At 36.3% G+C, this 23203-nt stretch overlaps 1 protein-coding gene across 1 annotated transcript in view; it reads left to right on the forward strand.

The window, feature by feature from the left end:
• Positions 1–23190, forward strand: part of LOC117338020 — a 44124-nt gene extending 20934 nt beyond the window's left edge. The window contains exons 16-29 of the mRNA XM_033899180.1: positions 3068–3126; positions 3844–3973; positions 4155–4237; positions 4947–5085; positions 5576–5761; positions 6293–6472; positions 7251–7393; positions 7893–8093; positions 9189–9315; positions 11725–11844; positions 12694–12823; positions 13115–13311; positions 19675–19741; positions 19934–23190. Coding sequence (XP_033755071.1) covers positions 3068–3126; positions 3844–3973; positions 4155–4237; positions 4947–5085; positions 5576–5761; positions 6293–6472; positions 7251–7393; positions 7893–8093; positions 9189–9315; positions 11725–11844; positions 12694–12823; positions 13115–13311; positions 19675–19741; positions 19934–20016 — 1845 coding nt within the window. The 3' untranslated portion in view covers positions 20017–23190. The remainder of the gene's footprint in view (positions 1–3067; positions 3127–3843; positions 3974–4154; positions 4238–4946; positions 5086–5575; positions 5762–6292; positions 6473–7250; positions 7394–7892; positions 8094–9188; positions 9316–11724; positions 11845–12693; positions 12824–13114; positions 13312–19674; positions 19742–19933) is intronic.
• The last annotated feature ends 13 nt before the right edge of the window (positions 23191–23203 follow it).

The raw sequence follows: 23203 nt of genomic DNA on the forward strand, positions 1-23203 counted from the left end.
TTATACTATAATGTATATGTGTGTATCATTTATAGACTACAGTATATGTGTGTATCATTTATACTATAATGTATATGTGTGTATCATTTATAGCAAATCAGGAGAAAATACTGGAGAAAGGTAGATCAGAAAGAGTTCATCCTTGTTACTAAGGAGATATTGTAGTCATAGTTACCACCCTAGCTTGTTATTTTTCCTCACTCCTGCCAGCCAAGGAATTGGCATGGAAGCCTCTCCGTGTTTGTTGTACAACTCAGGATTATCTGTGAAATGTTGTGGAAGGCCAATATATTTTGTTTTCTAATTGGTAACAGTTCAAAAGTTATCAAGTGAAGTCTGTCACAAATGACCTTGACATACAAAACAAGGGAAATGACTTGCACAGGCAACTTCCTTAAATTTGAAAAGGAAGACTTTTGAATGCTTCTTTAGTTAGATGTAGCTGTTCATGTGTTTATACCACTATGATAGTTTATATATACACTAGTAAACAATGTGTTCTCTCTTTAACTACACAGACAGTTACTTGTTCATTGGGTCAATAATCTAAATCTAAGTTGTATAGTACAGTATCATTATTGACACTATACAAATTTGAGCCTTCACTGTATACTCAGTATAGTGGGTGAGACTCAATACACTGTAGTTGTACAACAAACATGGCTGTTCTGTTACCTGCATGCTTAGTTTTACAGAAAATTCAGTATGTCATGGATGTCAAGAATCATTCTTTACTGCTGTAGGGTTAAGTTCAGTAACAGATAATTTAGAGACAATTTAAATGTCCCCCTGCAGACAATATTATGTCACCCCTATAGACAATTTTAATGTTACTCATTCAGACAATTTTATTGCCCCCTATACAGACAATGTTGTTGTCGCCTCTACAGACAATTTTAATGTCACCACTACACACAATATTGATGTTGCCTCTACAGAGAATTTTAATGTTTCCGCTACAGACAATTTTAATGTCACCCCTACAGACAATTTTAATGTCACCCCTACAGACAATTTTAATGTCACCCCTACAGACAATTTTAATGTCACCCCTACAGACAATTTTAATGTCACCCCTACAGACAATTTTAATGTCACCCCTACAGACAATTTTAATGTCACCCCTACAGACAATTTTATTGTCACCCCTACAGACAATTTTAATGTCACCCCTACAGACAATTTTATTGTCACCCCTACAGACAATTTTAATGTCATCCCTACAGACAATTTTCATGTCACCCCTACAGACAATTTTAATGTCACCCTACAGACAATTTTAATGTCACCCCAACAGACAATTTTAATGTCACCCCTACAGACAATTTTAATGTCACTTCTACATGTACATACAATTTCAATGTCATCCCTACAGACAATTTTAATGTCATCCCTACAGACAATTTTAATGTCACCCTACAGACAATTTTAATGTCATCCCTACAGACAATTTTAATGTCACCCCTACAGACAATTTTAATGTCACCCCTACAGACAATTTTAATGTCATCCCTACATACAATTTTAATGTCATCCCTACAGACAATGTTGATGTCACCCCTACAGACAATGTTGATGTCACCCCTACAGACAATTTTAATGTCACCCTACAGACAATTTTAATGTCACCCCTACAGACAATTTTAATGTCACCCCTACAGACAATTTTAATGTCATCCCTACAGACAATTTTAATGTCACATCTAACAGTATCTAAATAAGGACACCTAACATCAGCCAACCAAGTGAGACCTGAGTTTCTCCATCAACCAGTATATATAATGTTTTACACACAAAACAATATACTAAATAATGGTATGAAAGGTTGCTCAGTACCTTGTGTGTGTCGGTCAACTTTAGTTAATTCATATTTTCCTATTTGGTAGCGAAAAGAATGTTACACTTCCCATCCATAGATATTTGACGAATTTATTAAGATTTCTCATTGTCAGATTGCAGTTTGGCACACGATAGAAATATGCCAATATAATGACAACAATACGACAATATCTTCTGATTCTAGCCCAATCTCCCGCACGCTACCTCCCCCAACAAAGAATTTCATGGGGGATAACTCCTGTGGAATAACTCTGAAATTACGTATTGGAATGCTACTAACACAATCTTCCACCAACTATGTAACATGAGCATGTGTTTCTCCACAGTGTTGGTCACAGAACATCTTTTGTGTTGGGTTTGCCAAGAGAACTGTCTAGCTGTATATATTCTCCAATTTTGTGTTTTACGATCCTGCTTTTTTTATTACTTTTTGTAAATGTTATCATGTTCAATTTAGTTTTATCTGATAATTTTCCCCTAGGTGTGATCCTAGGATTAAGTTATTCTAGAAGGTCTTTTCTTCATTCTGATTAATTGGTAGTTTCGTACAATTTTAATTACAGCTTACCGCATTATGATAGAGTATGTTTATTCTACTAGTATATGGTATTGTTTGTATATAGTACTGAGAAGTCAGACTATTGATATCTGTCCATCTGAAATGATTCCCATGCATAACAATATGGTTGTTTTATATCATATATTATATTATAATGCTTTCTGTTGATATCTTTGAGATATTTTAGTATTTCCTGTTGATATCTATGAGGTATTTTAAGTATTTTCTGTCAATATTTATGAGGTATTATGTCATTTTCTGTTGATATGAAGTACAGTGTATTTTAGTATTTTCTGTCGATATTTATGAGGGTATTATAGTATTTCCTGTTGATATGAAGTACAGTGTATTATATCATTTTCTGTCGATATCTATGAGGTATTTAAGTATTTTCTGTCGATATTTATGAGGTATTTTAGTATTTTCTGTCAATATTTATGAGGTATTTTAGTACTTCCTGTTGATATGAAGTACAGTGTATTTTAGTATTTTCTGTCGATATCTATGAGGTATTTTAGTATTTTCTGTCGATATTCATGAGGTATTTTAGTATTTTTAGGTCACCTGAGACAAAGTGTTGATAGGTATGAAGTATTCATTTTAGTATTTTATGACTTATAACATTAGAATGAAGTTTTATAACTGGTAACACTTACTTTTTTTCTGTAGGTTCGCTTCTTCACACAAGACTTTTCAGGTGAAAATATTGATGGAAAAGCAGGTGACAGGTAAGATTTCAGTGTTAAATAGATGCTAGTCTCTAGTGTCACATTTATTCTTTTAACTATCTATTAATTGAAAAAAGAGAGAGAGAGAGAGTATTGGATCCATAATACTGTTTGTGTATTGGATCCATAATACTGCTAGGGTATTGGATCCATAATACTGCTTGGGTATTGGATCCATAATACTGTTTGGGTATTTGATCCATCATACTGTTCAGGTATTGGATCCATAATACTGCTTGGGTATTCGATCCATAACACTGTTTGGGTATTGGATCCATAATACTGCTCGGGTATTAGATCCATAATACTGCTTGGGTATTGGATCCATAATACTGTTCGAGTATTGGATCCATAATACTGCTTGGGTATTGGATCCATAATTCTGCTAGGGTATTGGATCCATAATACTGCTCGGGTATTAGATCCATAATACTGCTTGGGTATTGGATCCATAATACTGTTCGAGTATTGGATCCATAATACTGCTTGGGTATAGGATCCATAATACTGCTAGGGTATTGGATCCATAATACTGCTTGGGTATAGGATCCATAATACTGCTAGGGTATTGGATCCATAATACTGCTTGGGTATAGGATCCATAATACTGCTAGGGTATTGGATCCATAATACTGCTCGTATATATTCAGTGTTTCTGAAAACTTTCAGGTAGATTGTTTATTGTAATATAATAATGAATTTTTACTTTGTTTAAAGGTTAACAGGAGCCATAAATGGTTCCCTTCCTACCCAGACTTCCAAGGTCACTCACAATGACACAGTGCCCAGTCAACTGGACACCATTTACTCCATACTGATGCAGGTCAAGTTCCTAGAGACAGCCAAGGTAATGTCATACATCAGGATTTATCGGCCCTAATTAATAATATAAGTTATTATAGCTCCCGAAATAAGGAAGAGAAAGACATTCTCAGTATAAGTACTATGGTAAAATTACTGTCAAGCTTCAATTATTTCGTAGGTAGAATTATAATAAATATGTTAATGAAGATTTTATGTTTTTACAGGACCCTTGTAAAAATCCTGTCTGTACTAGTCACCAGCGACAGCTACAAACACTGGAGCAAATGTTCCACCCAAAGGACGACAGGTCAGTTGATTGTGATTTAAAACAGAACATCTCGGACACTAACAAAGGCCACAGGTTTTTGTTAAAATAAGGGGAACATTTCCATAGAAGTTTAAAGGGCGTGATATTGTGATTTAAAAGATATCATTAAGCTCCTTTGTTAAATGCTTGAAAGGTATACACATGTAGATCAGGTTTATTGAAGTCGGGATATTGGAGTCCTGGTGTCAAAGTTTTAGTGAAGATACCGGGCCCTAAGGTCAAAGTTGAAGTCAGAATATTGAAGCTCGGGAGGCTCGGGAGTTTCCCAAAGTGAATAATTATATGTCTGCTTTTGGCAGATCTTATATTGCTGTCATCCATTTTGTTAAATGTCTGTCCATCTGCCAAGTGTAAGCTTATACGTGTATCCTTACTAAACAAACCAACCATATTTTCTGTTGGAAGATGCTTGCTGTTTGTTCAAGTCCAGCTCATAGCTATTGAATCTTTGTGATGATGGGAAAGTTTTCTACCAAATTTCATAAAATTCACTCCATATTTCTGAACAAAATCACACACACTGTTACTATTTAATCTGTGTATCCCACCTGCCAAGTATGATGTCAGGGGGCATATACGCTATGCACTACTTTTGATCAAATTTGAAGATATTAATGAAAATGATACTGAAAACAGATTGAGGTCTGAATTTGTTTTACATTATTAGTGTAAGTGATGTTTCTTGCAGTGTTGAACATCAAATGGTGGAGAGTTGGCTACAGACACAAGAGGTGTCTTCTCTGAGGTCCAGTCTGGTCCATGTCCTCCATCAAACTCTGGAATGCTTATCAGACTCACGCTGGGAACTTCGACGCATGGCACAACAAGTAAGTTCTAGATGACAGATGTGGAATTTCAGGTGCTGTATCTATTGGTACCTCTTGTAATACACCTATAACTGTGCTCTGGTTTCAATGGTGTCTTCCTGACAACAATAAAGTGACTGGATGTTTGCCACACTATAATGTCGAGGTTATGATATGGACACCGTCATCATTTGACTACTCAACATACCGGTATCACCATGTCATGTGACTACTCAACATACCGGTATCACCATGTCATGTGACCTCAGCTGTTGTAAATATGATATGTTTTTCCTTCAACAATTTACATTGTAATACATATTATACTCATTGTTTCTAAAAAAATACTAGTTATTTCTCACCTCTTTAGAGAAACATTTTTCATCAATATTTACCTAAAATGAAGATGAAGTATTACTGCCATTCATCATAGAACTTTTCTATATATTAGTAGTGTGATTCATATGAAGCTCATTAGTTAATAATTTAAACTTTGACCTTTCTGTCATAGGTGCTGCCCTGCTTGGCTGAGGTTATCCGATGGTTCGACATGAGTATATTGGAGGATTTGTGGAGGACACACTTGAAGCAGAACACCAGTCTTTTCACATATGCTGCAGCATTGCTTCTCAAGGAATCTGTAATACACTGTGTCAGACTGGAGCCTCTGCTTCACAAGCCTCCGGGGTCATGGCAGGTCAGTGTAATGAGCAGATCAGTTAGAATTGTGGTAGGCCTGAAATGATCAGAACATCAAGGGATAAACACAATTCTGATGTAAAACTAGGCCCAGGAGTCTTTCCCCATCCCTAAAGACTTAGTTCCATTGTTATATCCCCACCCCATAGCTGTTGTTAGATGTCAACAAAGCTATAAAGAATTGAACATGAAAATTATTTTGACATTTGGTCAAATCAATCAGGTGAGCCAATATTTACGTGCCCTCTGAGCCTCTTCCAAATGCACTCTTGTTTTATTAATGCCTTATCTAGAAACCCTAGTTGTTGTTACTTTAACAATATCACAGTCAGTTTTCACCAGACTCCAAGGTATTAGAAGTGGGTAAAATGGAGTCAATTTGTAAGAAAATTAAGGAAGTTCTACCCTTGGACTTATAATTTATATTTGAATTTCGGCATATGGACCCTAGTATAGAATTTCTGAATCCCCGATAACTTAGTTGTGAGTTACATTTCTTTTACAATTCTAAACGACCATTTCCTTCCAGGACCATGAAGTCTGTAAGAAAATCATCTCCAGTATTGTAAAGAGTTTGACCACTCAGCTGAACAGTTGTCTCCCTTGTCTGGACCATATCATACAACGACCTGTGTTTGATCGTCTGTCTGTGATAGCGGCCAGCACGATCATCACTGTTCACAACCACTTCTCTATAAATGAGGACCAGGTAATGTCTTACGGGTGTACAATATCATTGCTGGTTTGAGACCATTTCACTGTTTATAAACGTATATATTGATAGTCATAGCATCTACGATGTTCATTTGAAAAACATATGTCCAGTTTTCAGGGAAACAACTCACGTGGAATAAATCAATATAAAATTACTGTACATTGTTCTGTTTCCACTCTCATAATCGTAATTAGTGAGCTATGGAGGAATGTTTCTGTCGACTCATTATTATTGTAATGATAATGATTATACCTACTGAATTTTAAATCAACATACAAAAATCACATTTCTCACATAATATTTGAGGTAAAAGAAAGTTTCATACTTTTTTCCGTACACATCATATAGTAAGTTCAATTACAATAGACAATGTTGTGAGAATATATCTTAGATCCTATGTATTTAAGCAGTAACCTAATTTTAGCTTGTTTCACATTGACAGCATACCACTAAATCATAGTTGTGCTTACTGTATTTTGTGCATGCGTCAGCATTACAGTAATATGTTTAAGTTTGGTTTTGGGCTAAAATTGGATGGTACCATTAAATATAATATTGGCTTACAGTATTGATTACGATGACCCAATGAAATATGTAATTAGATAAAGGATGTTAGTTTTAAAGTCTCCTTGTGTTGTAAGTGAAATTCTATATAAGAGATTTTTCTTAGACAGTAAAAACGACCAAACTTTGTGTTAGTGTTAAAAGCAGATTTTCCCTACCATTGTTTACCGTAATTGTATTATTTACTGTCTGAAATCTATTGTTTTAGAGAGTGAAACAGACTGCCACAGTCCTCTCTTTCTGGAAGCTCCTATTCTGTTTTACTCATCCAAACTTACGAATCTCAAAGGATCTGATCAATGGCAATACAGATATAAAGCTCTTCTCCTCGCCATTTGAGGGCTATCTCAGGTAAGGACAGGTGTGCTGATCACCTCCAAGTGTTACAGCTGGTCAGAGACAATAAAATCCTTTGAGTGGAATAGCTAATTTTAATATCACTGAAATAGATTTTAATGTCATTGGAATAAGATTTTAATATCATGGAAATAGATTTTAATATCACTGAAATAGATTTTAATATCACTGGAATAAGATTTTAATATCACTGGAATAAGATTTTAATATCACTGAAATAGATATTAATATTACTGAAATAGATTTTAATATCACTGGAATGAGATTTTAATATCACCGAAATAGATTTTAATATCACTGTAATAGATTTAAATATCGCTGGAATAAGATTTTGATATCACTGGAATAAGATTTTAATATCACTGGAATAGATTTTAATATCACTGAAATAGATTTTAATATCAATTAAATAGATTTTAATATCAATTAAAAAGATTTTAATATCACTGAAATGAGATTTTAATTTCACTGAAATATGTATGTTTGTTTTCAGTTGTTGTCTAGTCAGACCTGACAATAAACTTCAATGTGCCAAACAAGTTGAGAAACTATTTATCACGGAGATTTATCACGCCTGTAAGCATTTCCTACAGAACCTACCTATAGAGAGTTCCTCTCTCCTCCTGCCAATGGTGGCTCACTACAGCGGGGTATTTCTGGAGGATTCACATATCTGTAAATCACTTACAGAGTGGTAAGTACAGAAAATGTTGTAGAGAAGGTCGGTTTGTATTGACAGGCTTTCTAGTTTTAAGTGAGGTTTTAGTGGTGGGTATTTGTTTTGTTTTTTTTTAAAAACATTGCAATGTGTCTCACAAGTAAGGGTCTTGTTCCATATTTGATTTGTTAGCTCACCGGTTACGAGTAACCGAGAGCTAATGCTGTCACCCCGGCGTTGGCGTCCCACCCCAAAACTTTAAAGTTTTTGGGGTAAGTTTTTGGAAAGCTTGTAAGTCCAAAAGTATACACCTCATGCCCTTCTAAATGGTTTATACATTCATTAGAGGTCTAGGAGTGATGTTATGGCAAAATCATGCAGAAAAAAAAAAGTGGTTTTTTCGCATTTTACCATTTTGTGGACTTAACGTTTTTGGCACCAAACCTCACTTTAATGTTTTGGGGGTGAGTCCAAAAGTATACACCTATCACCCTTCTAATTTGGTTTATACATTCATTAGAGATCCAGGAGTGATGCTGTGGCAAATCATGCAGAAAAAAAATTGGCATTTTCGCATTTTACCATTTAGTGGACTTACTTTTTTTGACACAAAAACTCACTTTAAAGATTTTGGGGGTTAGTTTTGAAAATCTTGTAAGTCCACACCCTTTTTATTTGGTTTATACATCCATTAGAGGTCTAGGAGCGATATTATGTGACATTCAATTTCAAAATGACATGCTTATACATACATAAAAAATGAATGCATAGTGTGATTGCTGCCGCCGGTGAGCTTTCGCAATCATTGATTGCACTTGTTTTTGTTTGGGGGGGGGGGAGTGAATTTTTTGTTTGGTTGTTGTTTGTTTTCTTTTTTTGAAATAAAAAGGAAAATTTTGTGCACATTTCATCTTTGATTCCATTGTCTACTATTCTACTGATGTTCCATTTAATAAAACAACAGCCATTTTAAATGAGCATTTCAATAAATTTCTACTTTTCTGCAGTTTTCTTGAATGAATTGCTTTACTTAAAACTGTGTATTAACAAATCAATACAGGGATTTACTAAGAGCAAAATGTGAAAATATTCGGTTTGTGTATTTATTACCTGCCAATGATGATATTCCAGTCTGAGTGTGGTTGGCTCCAAGGTGGTAGGGTTTGCCATGAAAGTGGAGGATGATGTACAACGACAAAGCTGCCTGAAATGTATTAACTTGGCCTTAAAGGAATTGTCAGCCATCATAACAATGAAGGTGGGTACAGGACGATAGACCTGTGTAATAACAATGAGGGTGGGTACAGGACGATAGACCTGTATAATAGCAATGAGGGTGGGTACAGGACGAGGAGTCTGTATTAGACCTGTATAATAACAATGAGGGTGGGTACAGGACGAGGAATCTGTATAATAACAATGAGGGTGGGTACAGGACGAGGAGTCTGTATAATAACAATGAGGGTGGGTACAGGACGAGGAGTCTGTATTAGACCTGTATAATAACAATGAGGGTGGGTACAGGACGAGGAATCTGTATAATAACAATGAGGGTGGGTACAGGACGAGGAATCTGTATAATAACAATGAGGGTGGGTACAGGACGAGGAGTCTGTATAATAACAATGAGGGTGGGTACAGGACGAGGAGTCTGTATAATAACAATGAGGGTGGGTACAGGACGATAGACCTGTATAATAACAATGAGGGTGGGTACAGGACGAGGAGTCTGTATAATAACAATGAGGGTGGGTACAGAACAATAGACCTGTATAATAACAATGAGGGTGGGTACAGGACGAGGAGTCTGTATAATAACAATGAGGGTGGGTACAGGACGAGGAATCTGTATAATAACAATGAGGGTGGGTACAGGACGAGGAGTCTGTATTAGACCTGTATAATAACAATGAGGGTGGGTACAGGACGGGGAGTCTGTATAATAACAATGAGGGTGGGTACAGGACGAGGAGTCTGTATAATAACAATGAGGGTGGGTACAGGACGAGGAGTCTGTATAATAACAATGAGGGTGGGTACAGGACGAGGAGTCTGTATAATAACAATGAGGGTGGGTACAGGACGAGGAGTCTGTATTAGACCTGTATAATAACAATGAGGGTGGGTACAGGACGAGGAGTCTGTATAATAACAATGAGGGTGGGTACAGGACGTGGATTCTGTATAATAACAATGAGGGTGGGTACAGGACGAGGAGTCTGTATAATAACAATGAGGGTGGGTACAGGACGAGGAGTCTGTATTAGATCTGTATAATAACAATGAAACTGTTTATAAATGTGTGACATTATGCGACTGTTTTTAAAAAGGTTTGACATTATACGACTGTTTATAAATGTGTGACATTATACGACTGTTTATAAATGTGTGACATTATACGACTGTTTATAAATGTGTGACATTATACAACTGTTTATAAATGTGTGACATTATACAACTGTTTATAAATGTTTGACATGATGCGACTGTTTTTAAAAAGGTTTGACATTATACGACTGTTTATAAATGTGTGACATTATACAACTGTTTATAAATGTGTGACATCATACAACTGTTTATAAATGTGTGACATCATACAACTGTTTATAAATGTGTGACATCATACAACTGTTTATAAATGTGTGACATCATACAACTGTTTATAAATGTGTGACATCATACAACTGTTTATAAATGTGTGACATCATACGACTGTTTATAATTGTGTGACATCATACGACTGTTTATAAATGTGTGACATTAAACGACTGTTTATAAATGTGTGATATTATACAACTGTTTATAAATGTGTGACATTATACAACTGTTTAGAAATGTGTGACATTGTAAAATTGTTTATAAATGTGTGACATTATACAACTGTTTATAATTGTGTGACATTATACGACTGTTTATAAATGTGTGACATTATACGACTGTTTAGAAATGTGTGACATTATACGACTGTTTATAAATGTGCGACATTATACGACTGTTTATAAATGTGTGACATTATACGACTGTTTATAAATGTGTGACATCATACAACTGTTTAGAAATGTGTGACATTATACAATTGTTTATAAATGTGTGACATTATACAACTGTTTATAATTGTGTGACATTATACGACTGTTTATAAATGTGTGACATTATACGACTGTTTATAATTGTGTGACATTATACGACTGTTTATAAATGTGTGATATTATACAACTGTTTATAAATGTGTGACATTATACAACTGTTTATAAATGTGTGACATCATACAACTGTTTATAAATGTGTGACATTATACGACTGTTTATAAATGTGTGACATATCATACAACTGTTTATAAATGTTTGACATATTATACGACTTTATAAATGTGTGACATTGTAAAATTGTTCATAATTGTGTGACATTATACGGCTGTTTATAAATGTGTGACATTATACGACTGTTTATAAATGTGTGACATTATACGACTGTTTATAAATGTGTGACATTATACGACATTATACGACTGTTTATAAATGTGTGACATTATACGACTGTTTATAAATGTGTGACATTATACAACTGTTTATAAATGTGTGACATTGTAGAACTGTTTATTTGACATTGAGCTTTGATGACATCTGTAGTTATGACTAGGTATGAAATAAGAATATAACTATTACAGAGTTCCGAGGTACACCTGGTACAGAAAGTATTAAACATCTACATCACCTTGTGTCAGGCCCTCAACCCAGTCAAGCACCTCCGTATCATCCTCATCGCTATCTGCTCCAGAGTCAATGAGGTCAGTTCCGATGTAGTGAGTTAGTATTTCCCTTTTTACCATGAAAACCATGAATGTTCATGCACAACAAATATTATATGTTACACTGTGAACTATTTTAACTTGAGGATTTTTCTGTACAATTTTAGATTTTATATTGACTTCCTGAGGATTTTTCTGTACTATTATAGATTTTATATTGACTTCCTGAGGATTTTTCTGTACAATTATATAGATTTTATATTGACTTCCTGAGGATTTTTCTGTACTATTGTGGATTTTATATTGCCTTCCTGAGGATTTTTCTGTACAATTATAGATTTTCTATTGACTTCCTGAGGATTTTCTGTACAATTATAGATTTTATATTGACTTCCTGAGGATTTTTCTGTACAATTATATAGATTTTATATTGACTTCCTGGGGATTTTTCTGTACAATTATAGATTTTATATTGACTTCCTGAGGATTTTTCTGTACAATTATATAGATTTTATATTGACTTCCTGAGGATTTTTCTGTTCAATTATAGATTTATTATTGACTTCCTGAGGATTTTTCTGTACAATTATAGATTTTATATTGACTTCCTGAGGATTTTTCTGTACAATTATATAGATTTTATATTGACTTCCTGAGGATTTTTCTGTACAATTATAGATTTTATATTGACTTCCTGAGGATTTTTCTGTACAATTATAGATTTTATATTGACTTCCTGAGGATTTTTCTGTACAATTATAGATTTTATATTGACTTCCTGAGGATTTTTCTGTACAATTATAGATTTTGTATTGACTTCCTAAGGATTTTCCTGTACAATTTTAGATTTTATATTGACTCCATTGCTAATGTTTGACTGTTCTACAGGATGTCTACTTCAGTGCTGAACACTCACCCCGACCTGGGGATGATCTGTCCTTACTATCAAACAACATTCCATTGTCCAGCAGTCCAGACACTTCCCATCACTGGGACCAGGAGGACACAGTCATCACCGGTCAGTACTCCTCCATTTAACATCAATGCACATAGCTAGATAAAGTTGATTTAAGGCTAAAACTGATCTTAATCATGTTATGTGTTGTAAAATAAAAATGATATACTGAAATTTATTTGTTGTTGAGATTGATATTTTTTGTCCTTAGCATGGTGTGTGTTTATGGTATATGACTGAAGAGAAGGCTTTTTTAGGCTGTGCCAGTGTTGCCCAATTCCGTTTTGTATTTAAGGTCCGAGCAATGAAATATTCTGAAATGAAACTCTCATCCTGGCCCTTTTATATTTCCAGGTAGTCCTGGTGTGTTCCCAGAGTGTTTAACACTCGACCTTAGCAACAATAGTGGTAGCCTTCCATCAGGTCGACTCAGCTCCCTAAGTCAGTACAGTGATAAAGGCCGGGCACGCTCCCCAACACACAGTGTGGAGGTAGAGGAAGGTGAGAAGGTGGACTCGGACTGGGACAGCTGGGACGAGGAGGAGAATGAGGTAGGTATACATAGACAAATAACACTGCAGTAAACAGGATTGTTATCAGGTCAATCAGATTAAAGTGGGGACAAAAGGTGGAGGGATGGAGGTAACGGGTCTCTTGTTAAGGAGGTAGAGACAAATGGATTGGGATGGAAATAGAGAGACAGTGGGTCTCTTGTTGAGGATGTAGGACACTCAATTAGAGGGCACAGAGCTTGGTATAGAGGTTGACAAACTAGTTACTTGGTATAAAGGTTAACAGACTAGTTACTCTGGTATAAAGGTTGACAGACTAGTTACCCTGGTATAAAGGTTAACAGACTAGTTACCCTGGTATAAAGGTTGACAGACTAGTTACTCTGGTATAAAGGTTGACAGACTAGTTACTCTGGTATAGAGGTTGACAGACTAGTTACTCTGGTATAAAGGTTAACAGACTAGTTACCCTGGTATAAAGGTTAACAGACTAGTTACTCTGGTATAAAGGTTGACAGACTAGTTACTCTGGTATAAAGGTTAACAGACTAGTTACCCTGGTATACAGGTTAACAGACTAGTTACCCAGGTATAAAGGTTAACAGACTAGTTACTCTGGTATAAAGTTAACAGACTAGTTACCTGGTATAGAGGTTGACAAACTAGTTACCTGGTATAAAGCATAACAGACTAGTTACCCTGGTATAGAGGTTAACAGACTAGTTACCTGATATAAAGGTTAACAGACTAGTTACCCTGGTATAAAGGTTTACAGACTAGTTACCTGGTATAAAGGTTGACAGACTAGTTACCCTGGTATAAAGGTTAACAGACTAGTTACCCTGGTATAAAGGTTGACAAACTAGTTACCTGATATAAAGGTTAAAAGACTAGTTACTCTGGTATAGAGGTTGACAGACTAGTTACCTGGTATAAAGGTTGACAGACTAGTTACTCTGGTATAAAGGTTGACAGACTAGTTACCCTGGTATAAAGGTTGACAGACTAGTTGCCTGGTATAGAGGTTAACAGACTTTTTACCCTGGTATAAAGGTTAACAGACTAGTTACCCTGGTATAAAGGTTGACAGACTAGTTACCCTGGTATAAAGTTTGACGGACTAGTTACCCTGGTATAGAGGTTAACAGACTATTTACCCTGGTATAGAGGTTGACAAACTAGTTACCTGATATAAAGGTTAAAAGACTAGTTACTCTGGTATAAAGGTTGACAGACTAGTTACCCTGGTATAAAGGTTAACAGACTAGTTACCCTGGTATAAAGGTTGACAGACTAGTTACCCTGGTATAAAGGTTAACAGACTAGTTACCCTGGTATAAAGGTTAACAGACTATTTACCCTGGTATTAAGGTTAACAGACTAGTTACCTGGTATAAAGGTTAACAGACTATTTACCTGGTATGAAGGTTAACAGACTAGTTACCCTGGTATAAAGGTTAACAGACTAGTTACATGGTATAAAGTTTGACAGACTAGTTACCCTGGTATAAAGGTTAACAGACTAGTTACCCTGGTATAGAGGTTGACAGACTAGTTACCCTGGTATAAAGGTTAACAGACTAGTTACCCGGTATGAAAGTTAACAGACTAGTTACATGGTATAAAGTTTGACAGACTAGTTACCTGGTATAAAGGTTAACAGACTAGTTACCCTGGTATAAAGGTTAACAGACTAGTTACCCTGGTATAAAGGTTAACAGACTAGTTACCCTGGTATAAAGGTTGACAGACTAGTTACCATGATATAAAGGTTGACAGACTAGTTACCCTGGTATAGAGGTTGACAGACTATTTACCCTGGTATAGAGGGTGGCAGACTATTTACCCTGGTATAAAGTTTGACAGACTAGTTACCTGGTATAAAGGTTAACAGACTAGTTACCCTGGTATAAAGGTTAACATACTAGTTACCCTGGTATAAAGGTTAACAGACTAGTTACCCTGGTATAAAGGTTGACAGACTAGTTACTCTGGTATAAAGGTTAACAGACTAGTTACCTGGTATAAAGGTTAACAGGCTAGTTACCCTGATATAAAGGTTAACAGACTAGTTACTCTGGTATAAATGTTAACAAACTAGTTACCTGGTATAAAGTTTGACAGAATAGTTACCCTGGTATAAAGGTTAACAGACTATTTACCCTGGTATTAAGGTTAACAGACTAGTTACTCTGGTATAAATGTTAACAAACTAGTTACCTGGTATAAAGTTTGACAGAATAGTTACCCTGGTATAAAGGTTAACAGACTATTTACCCTGGTATTAAGGTTAACAGACTAGTTACCTGGTATAAAGGTTAACAGACTAGTTACCCTGGTATAAAAGTTGACAGACTAGTTAGGGCCCCGCATCGAGAGATGCGGGTGCCCTATAGTAATCAGGTTGTCCGTCTGTCTGTCCGTCTGTCTGTCTGTCTGTCCGTCCGTCTGTCCGTTTTTTTTCTTCTGCACAAAAATGATTGAAGGAGATGAAGGATTTGTATCCAATTGGAACTGATGATTCCTCATGCATCCTAGATCAGATGTATAGTATTTCATGCAAATCGGATTCAAAATGGCTGTTAGGCGGCCATATTGGATTTTAATATTAACATGAAAATACTGGATCTTTGTTGTTTTTAACTGTTCACTATTCGATTATGCAAAGTTGTAAAGAAATAAACCAAGAGTTAACTGACAGAATGATCAAACTCATAATTCAAGGTCACAAGTTCAAAGGTCAACTGTCAAGGTCATCCTGGGTCGGCTTCAAAATGCCAGGTAATCGACCCTTTTGGATTTTAGCAGTCAAAACAATTTTGACATTTTCTTATCAATGAATGATCTTGTTCTCAATTGGAAACTTTGATTGCTTCAACAATTTAAATTCGTTTGAAGGATTTAAAAGGTCTAAAATTGTCATTTACTTTTTTTTTTAGAAAAGGAATGTAATCCTATCATTATTCAAAAGGCTTTATTCAGCACAAATCATCTAATAACATGAAATGTTTGTGCTTACTTAGTTTTCCGACGTGATATCACCATCAACTGCTCCTATACTAATAACCTAAGTTGAATATAATATTATATAACTTATTGTAGTTTGTACTAATAACCTGGTTAATTATATAAATTTCCCATTGAAGTTTGTACTTATAACCTGGTTAATCTTATAACCTGATTTTAATTTGTAGCAATAACCAGGTTAACTGTAATTTTGTTTAATAAATAACCTGGTTTATTAGGGCCCCGCATCGAAGATGTGGTGCCCTATAGTAATCAGGTTGTCTGTCTGTCTGTCCGTCCGTCTGTCCGTTTTTTTCTTTTGCGCCAAATTATTGACAAGAGTTGAAGGATTTCGGTGAAAATTGGTACCACTTACAAAACCGTCTGTTGCCATGGTAACAAATGGAGGTTTCTGATTGGTTGAAATTTCTATATTGTTCGATTTCGGTGAAAATTGGTACATAGTGGTTTTTAGGGAAGCCAAACACAATGGTACCACTTATGAAACCGTCTGTTGCCATGGTAACAAATGGAGGTTTCTGATTGGTTGAAATTATTGGGAATTTTCGAGTTGATTTTGGGAAAAAATCAGGCTAAAACGCATTGAGAATGGGGTCGTTTGGCGCACCCAGTTATATAGGCAGGAAAAACACTGACAATAATTATTACATTTACGTATACCCTGAAGGGTCAGACACATAGCGGGGCCATTTCTGACGTGTCAGTGTTCTAGTTACCCTGGTATAAAGGTTAACAGACTAGTTACCTGATATTAAGGTTAACAGACTAGTTACCCTGGTATAAAGGTTAAAAGACTATTTACCCTGGTATTAAAGTTAACAGACTAGTTACCTGGTATAGAGGTTGACAGACTAGTTACTCTGGTATAGAGGTTGACAGACTAGTAACCCTGGTACAAAGGTTGACAGACTAGGTACTCTGGTATAAAGGTTAACAGACTAGTTACCTGGTATAAAGGTTGACAGACTAGTTACCCTGGTATAAAGGTTGTCAGACTAGTTACCCTGGTATAAAGGTTAACAGACTAGTTACCCTGGTATAAAGATTGACAGACTAGTTACCTGGTATAAAGGTTAACAGACTAGTTACTCTGGTATAAAGGTTAACAGATTAGTTACCCCGGTATAAAGGTTAACAGACTAGTTACCCTGGTATAAAGGTTGACAGACTAGTTACCCTGGTATACAGGTTGACAAACTAGTTACCTGATATTAAGGTTAACAGACTAGTTACCCTGGTATAAAGGTTAACAGACTAGTTACCCTGGTATAAAGGTTAACAGACTAGTTACTCTGGTATAGAGGTTGACAGACTAGTAACCCTGGTACAAAGGTTGACAGACTAGTTACTCTGGTATAAAGGTTGACAGAAAGGTTAACAGACTAGTTACCCTGGTATACAGGTTAACAGACTAGTTACTCTGGTATAAAGGTTGACAGACTAGTTACCCTGGTATAAAGGTTAACAGACTAGTTACTCTGGTACAAAGGTTAACAGACTAGTAATCCTGGTACAAAGGTTGTCACACTAGTTACCCTGGTATAAAGGTTGACAGACTAGTTACCCTGGTATAAAGGTTGACAGACTAGTAACCCTGGTACAAAGGTTGTCAGACTAGTTACCCTGGTATAAAGGTTGACAGACTAGTTACCCTGGTATAAAGGTTGACAGACTAGTTACCCTGGTATAGAGGTTGACAGACTAGTTACCCTGGTATAGAGGTTGACAGACTAGTTACCCTGGTATAAAGGTTGACAGTCTAGTAACCCTGGTACAAAGGTTAACAGACTAGTTACTCTGGTATAAAGGTTGACAGACTAGTTACCCTGGTATAGAGGTTAACAGACTAGTTACTCTGGTACAAAGGTTGACAGACTAGTTACTCTGGTACAAAGGTTGACAGACTAGTTACTCTGGTATAAAGGTTGACAGACTAGTTACTCTGGTATAAAGGTTGACAGACTAGTTACCCTGGTATAAAGGTTAACAGACTAGTTACCCTGGTATAAAGGTTGACAGACTAGTTACCCTGGTATACAGGTTAACAGACTATTTATCCTGGTATAAAGGTTAACAGACTAGTTACCCTGGTATACAGGTTAACAGACTAGTTACCCAGGTATAAAGGTTGACAGACTAGTTACCCTGGTATAAAGGTTAACAGACTAGTTACCCAGGTATAAAGGTTAACAGACTAGTTACCTGGTATAGAGGTTGACAGACTAGTTACCTGGTATAGAGGTTAACAGACTAGTTACCTGGTATAAAGGTTGACAGACTAGTTACCTGGTATAGAGGTTGACAGATTAGTTACCTGGTATAAAGGTTGACAGACTAGTTACCCTGGTATAAAGGTTAACAGACTAGTTACCCTGGTATAAAGGTTAACAGACTAGTTACCCTGGTATAAAGGTTGACAGACTAGTTACCTGGTATAAAGGTTAACAGACTAGTTACCCTGGTATAAAGGTTGACAGACTAGTTACCCTGGTATAAAGGTTAACAGACTAGTTACCCTGGTATAAAGGTTAACAGACTAGTTACCCTGGTATAAAGGTTGACAGACTAGTTACCCTGGTATAAAGGTTAACAGACTAGTAACCCTGATATAAAGGTTAACAGACTAGTTACTCTGGTATAAAGGTTGACAGACTAGTTACCCTGGTATAAAGGTTAACAGACTAGTTACCCTGGTATAAAGGTTAACAGACTAGTTACCCTGGTACAAAGGTTGTCAGACTAGTTACTCTGGTACAAAGGTTGACAGACTAGTAACCCTGGTATAAAGGTTAACAGACTAGTTACCCTGGTATAAAGGTTGACAGACTAGTTACTCTGGTATAAAGGTTGACAGACTAGTTACCCTGGTATAAAGGTTGACAGACTAGTTACCCTGGTATAAAGGTTGACAGACTAGTTACCCTGGTATAAAGGTTGACAGACTAGTTACCCTGGTATAAAGGTTAACAGACTAGTTACCCTGGTATAAAGGTTGACAGACTAGTTACCCTGGTATAAAGGTTAACAGACTATTTACCCTGGTATAAAGGTTGACAGACTAGTTACCTGGTATAAAGGTTGACAGACTAGTTACCTGGTATAAAGGTTAACAGACTAGTTACCCTGGTATAAAGGTTAACAGACTAGTTACCCTGGTACAAAGGTTGTCAGACTAGTTACCCTGGTATAAAGGTTAACAGACTAGTTACCTTGGTATAAAGGTTGACAGACTAGTTACCCTGGTATAAAGGTTAACAGACTAGTTACCTGGTATAGAGGTTGACAGACTAGTTACCTTGGTATAAAGGTTGACAGACTAGTTACCTGGTATAAAGGTTAACAGGACAGTCACTGTTCTACTGTTTCTCTTTACAGGGATCAGAGGCACTAAAGGAAGCTTTCTCAGAATTCCTCGTAAAACTACAGAAAATCTGTAATTCAGGTAAGTGGTTTTATTGTCTGTTTCAGGGCAGTTTGGAATAAAAAAAGTTGTAAACACCTTTACTGACAAAGAGAGAGATAAAAAATCATAATTTTATCTGATAGCATAGATGCCTTTCATGGTTTCTGAAGTTTCAATTACTTTAACAATAATCATATATCAAAGTAATATTTTTATTTCTCTCTTTCCAAGGATCAGCAGATGTTTTTACAACTGAGCTGAACAAATTGGAGTATCGCGAGAAATCCCTGATTCTGGACATCATGGAGGGATAGCGAGAGAGAAATCCCTGATTCTGGACATCATGGAGGGATAGCGAGAGAGAAATCCCTGATTCTGGACATCATGGAGGGATAACGAGAGATATCTGATACATTATGGCCGTCCAAAGATTTACTTTTATATAACCGAAAATAGCAATACAAATGTATGCCGTTTTAACTGACCAATAATTTTTATTTGTTTTGTTTTTTTTTCATTTGAAATGTGCTTTTATTTTGGGCTTAGATTAAACTACTTATATTAAGAATGTTGTCTCAGCCATTTCTCAGGTCCGTTGTGTCAGCCACATTCCAGTTGATGTAGAACTTTTGTTTGTGTTTTCTAGTCCTCATTTTCTATACACATGCTTATATGACTACCTATTGAACATTACATTGTATTAATACTCGTGTCAAATGAGATCTATTTTTATACACCTAACTGTTTTGTACAATTGAAACTATCCATGTTTTATGCAGATTTCAATGGAAGTTATTTCAAATTTCTATCTCATCTTCTGCTTTTAGTGATTTGTTGTTGAATTTTATTTTGAATTGCCAAACAGCATGGCTTCATTGTAGTGACATCAGACATGAGACTGACATCTTAGTTGTCCCCTAGTGAAATCAGACATGTGGCTGACATCAGAGTTCCCCTCTAGTGACATCATGACATATGACATCTGAGTTGTCCTCATGCAACATCAGACCTGTATATAACATCAGAGTTGTCCTCTATTGTGAGTTGCCCTCTAGTGACATCAGACATGTGACTGACCTCTGTGTTGTTCTCTTGTGACATCAGACATGTAACTGACGTCTGTGTTGTTCTCTTGTGACATGTAATTTATATCATATGACTGACATCTGAGTTGCCCTCTAGTGACATCAGACATGTGACTGACATCTGAGTTGCCCTCTATGACATCAGACATGTGACTGACATCTGAGTTGCCCTCTATGACATCAGACATGTGACTGACATCTGAGTTGCCCTCTAGTGACATCAGACATATGACTGACATCTGAGTTACCCTCTAGTGACATCAGACATGTGACTGACATCTGAGTTGCTCTCTAATGACATCAGACATGTGACTGACATCTGAGTTGCTCTCTAATGACATCAGACATGTGACTGACATCTGAGTTGCCCTCTAGTGACATCAGACATGTGACTGACATCTGAGTTGCTCTCTAATGACATCAGACATGTGACTGACATCTGAGTTGCCCTCTAGTGACATCAGACATGTGACTGACATCTGAGTTACCCTCTAATAACATCAGACATGTGACTGACATCTGGGTTGCCCTCTAATGACATCAGACATGTGACTGACATCTGAGTTGCCCTCTAGTGACATCAGACATGTGACTGACCTCTGTGTTGTTCTCTTGTGACATTTAATTTATATCATATGACTGACATCTGAGTTGCCCTCTAATGACATCAGACATGTGACTGACATCTGAGTTGCCCTCTAATGACATCAGACATGTGACTGACATCTGAGTTGCCCTCTATGACATCAGACATGTGACTGACATCTGAGTTGCCCTCTAGTGACATCAGACATGTGACTGACATCTGAGTTGCCCTCTAGTGACATCAGACATGTGACTGACATCTGAGTTGCCCTCTAGTGACATCAGATATGTGACTGACATCTGAGTTGCCCTCTAGTGACATCAGACATGTGACTGACATCTGAGTTGCCCTCTAGTGACATCAGACATGTGACTGACATCTGAGTTGCCCTCTAATAACATCAGACATATGACTGACATCTGAGCTGTCTCTGATGTGACATCCCCATGGCCTGCCATGTTGATATGTAGTTATCATTGTAGATGTGTATGTTTAATTATTTGTTGCCAATACCTTTTGATCTAATGCTGACACACAAATAAACATGCCAGTATACTTTGTAATCTATTAGAGATTATTGGTGCCACATGTTACACTATTATACTGTTAAACTTTGTTGGTATGATCATTTTGAAGCCAAGCTTGTCAATTTATTTTTAGTGTTTATAATATGCTCACAGGCACTAGCCTTGTCTGTCAGTACATCCATAATGGATGTATAGACAAAAGGGCTGGTACTGTGGTCCACTCAATATGATAAACAATGTACTTATGTTCCTATAATTTGTATGTTATATTGTATTATTGACATTATGATAACATTGGTTACGTAAATGAACTGATAAGATTATCTATCATGTCCTATATTGTCAATATCAAGTATCAAGGACATATGACTAGATTAGTTAGCTGAACTTCAACTAGTTAGAATGACTACTAGAAGGAAGTACATTATGACTATAAGAAGGAAGGTCCATTATGACTACTAGAAGGAAAGTCATTATGACTATAAGAAGGAAGTTCAGTACGACTACTAGAAGGTAGGTCATTATGACTACTAGAAGGAAGGTCATTATGACTAGTAGAGGGAAGGTCATTATGACTACTAGAAGAAAGGTCATTATGACTATGAGAAGGAAGGTCAGTACGACTACTAGAAGGAAGGTCAGTACGACTACTAGAAGGAAGGTCATTATGACTACTAGAAGGTAGGTCATTATGACTACTAGAAGGAAGATCATTATGACTACTAGAAGGAAGGTCATTATGACTACTAGAAGGAAGGTCATTATGACTACTAGAAGGAAGGTCATTACGACTACTAGAAGGAAGGTCATTACGACTACTAGAAGGAAGGTCATTACGACTACTAGAAGGAAGGTCATTATGACTACTAGAAGGAAGGTCATTACGACTACTAGAAGGAAGGTCATTATGACTACTAGAACGAAGGTCATTTTTCACAAAAGTTGTGCACATTGCTTGATGGAAACTATGCCTAAAATGAAAATCGTTTGATATATCTAGTAAAGTGACCCTTGTACATACTGTACCTGGTTGGATTAAACAAATATAATTCATCAAAATGACTACATCTGTAAGATGAAAAAAAATCACTAATATGAATTGTTAGATAGAAAATGTATAAAATAAATCCACCGGTCCCATGCTTACAGTGGTAGGTATTCCATCAGGTTTATAATTTACCTGTGTGTAAACCTGTATGGAGACAGGTATAATGTGTCCTGACTACACTGTACCTGTGTGTAAACCTGTAGGGAGACAGGTATAATGTCTCCTGACTACACTGTACCTGTGTGTATGAAAGTA

Source organism: Pecten maximus, chromosome 11 (assembly GCF_902652985.1).
Source record: "Pecten maximus chromosome 11, xPecMax1.1, whole genome shotgun sequence".
Lineage (NCBI taxonomy): Eukaryota > Metazoa > Mollusca > Bivalvia > Pectinida > Pectinidae > Pecten > Pecten maximus.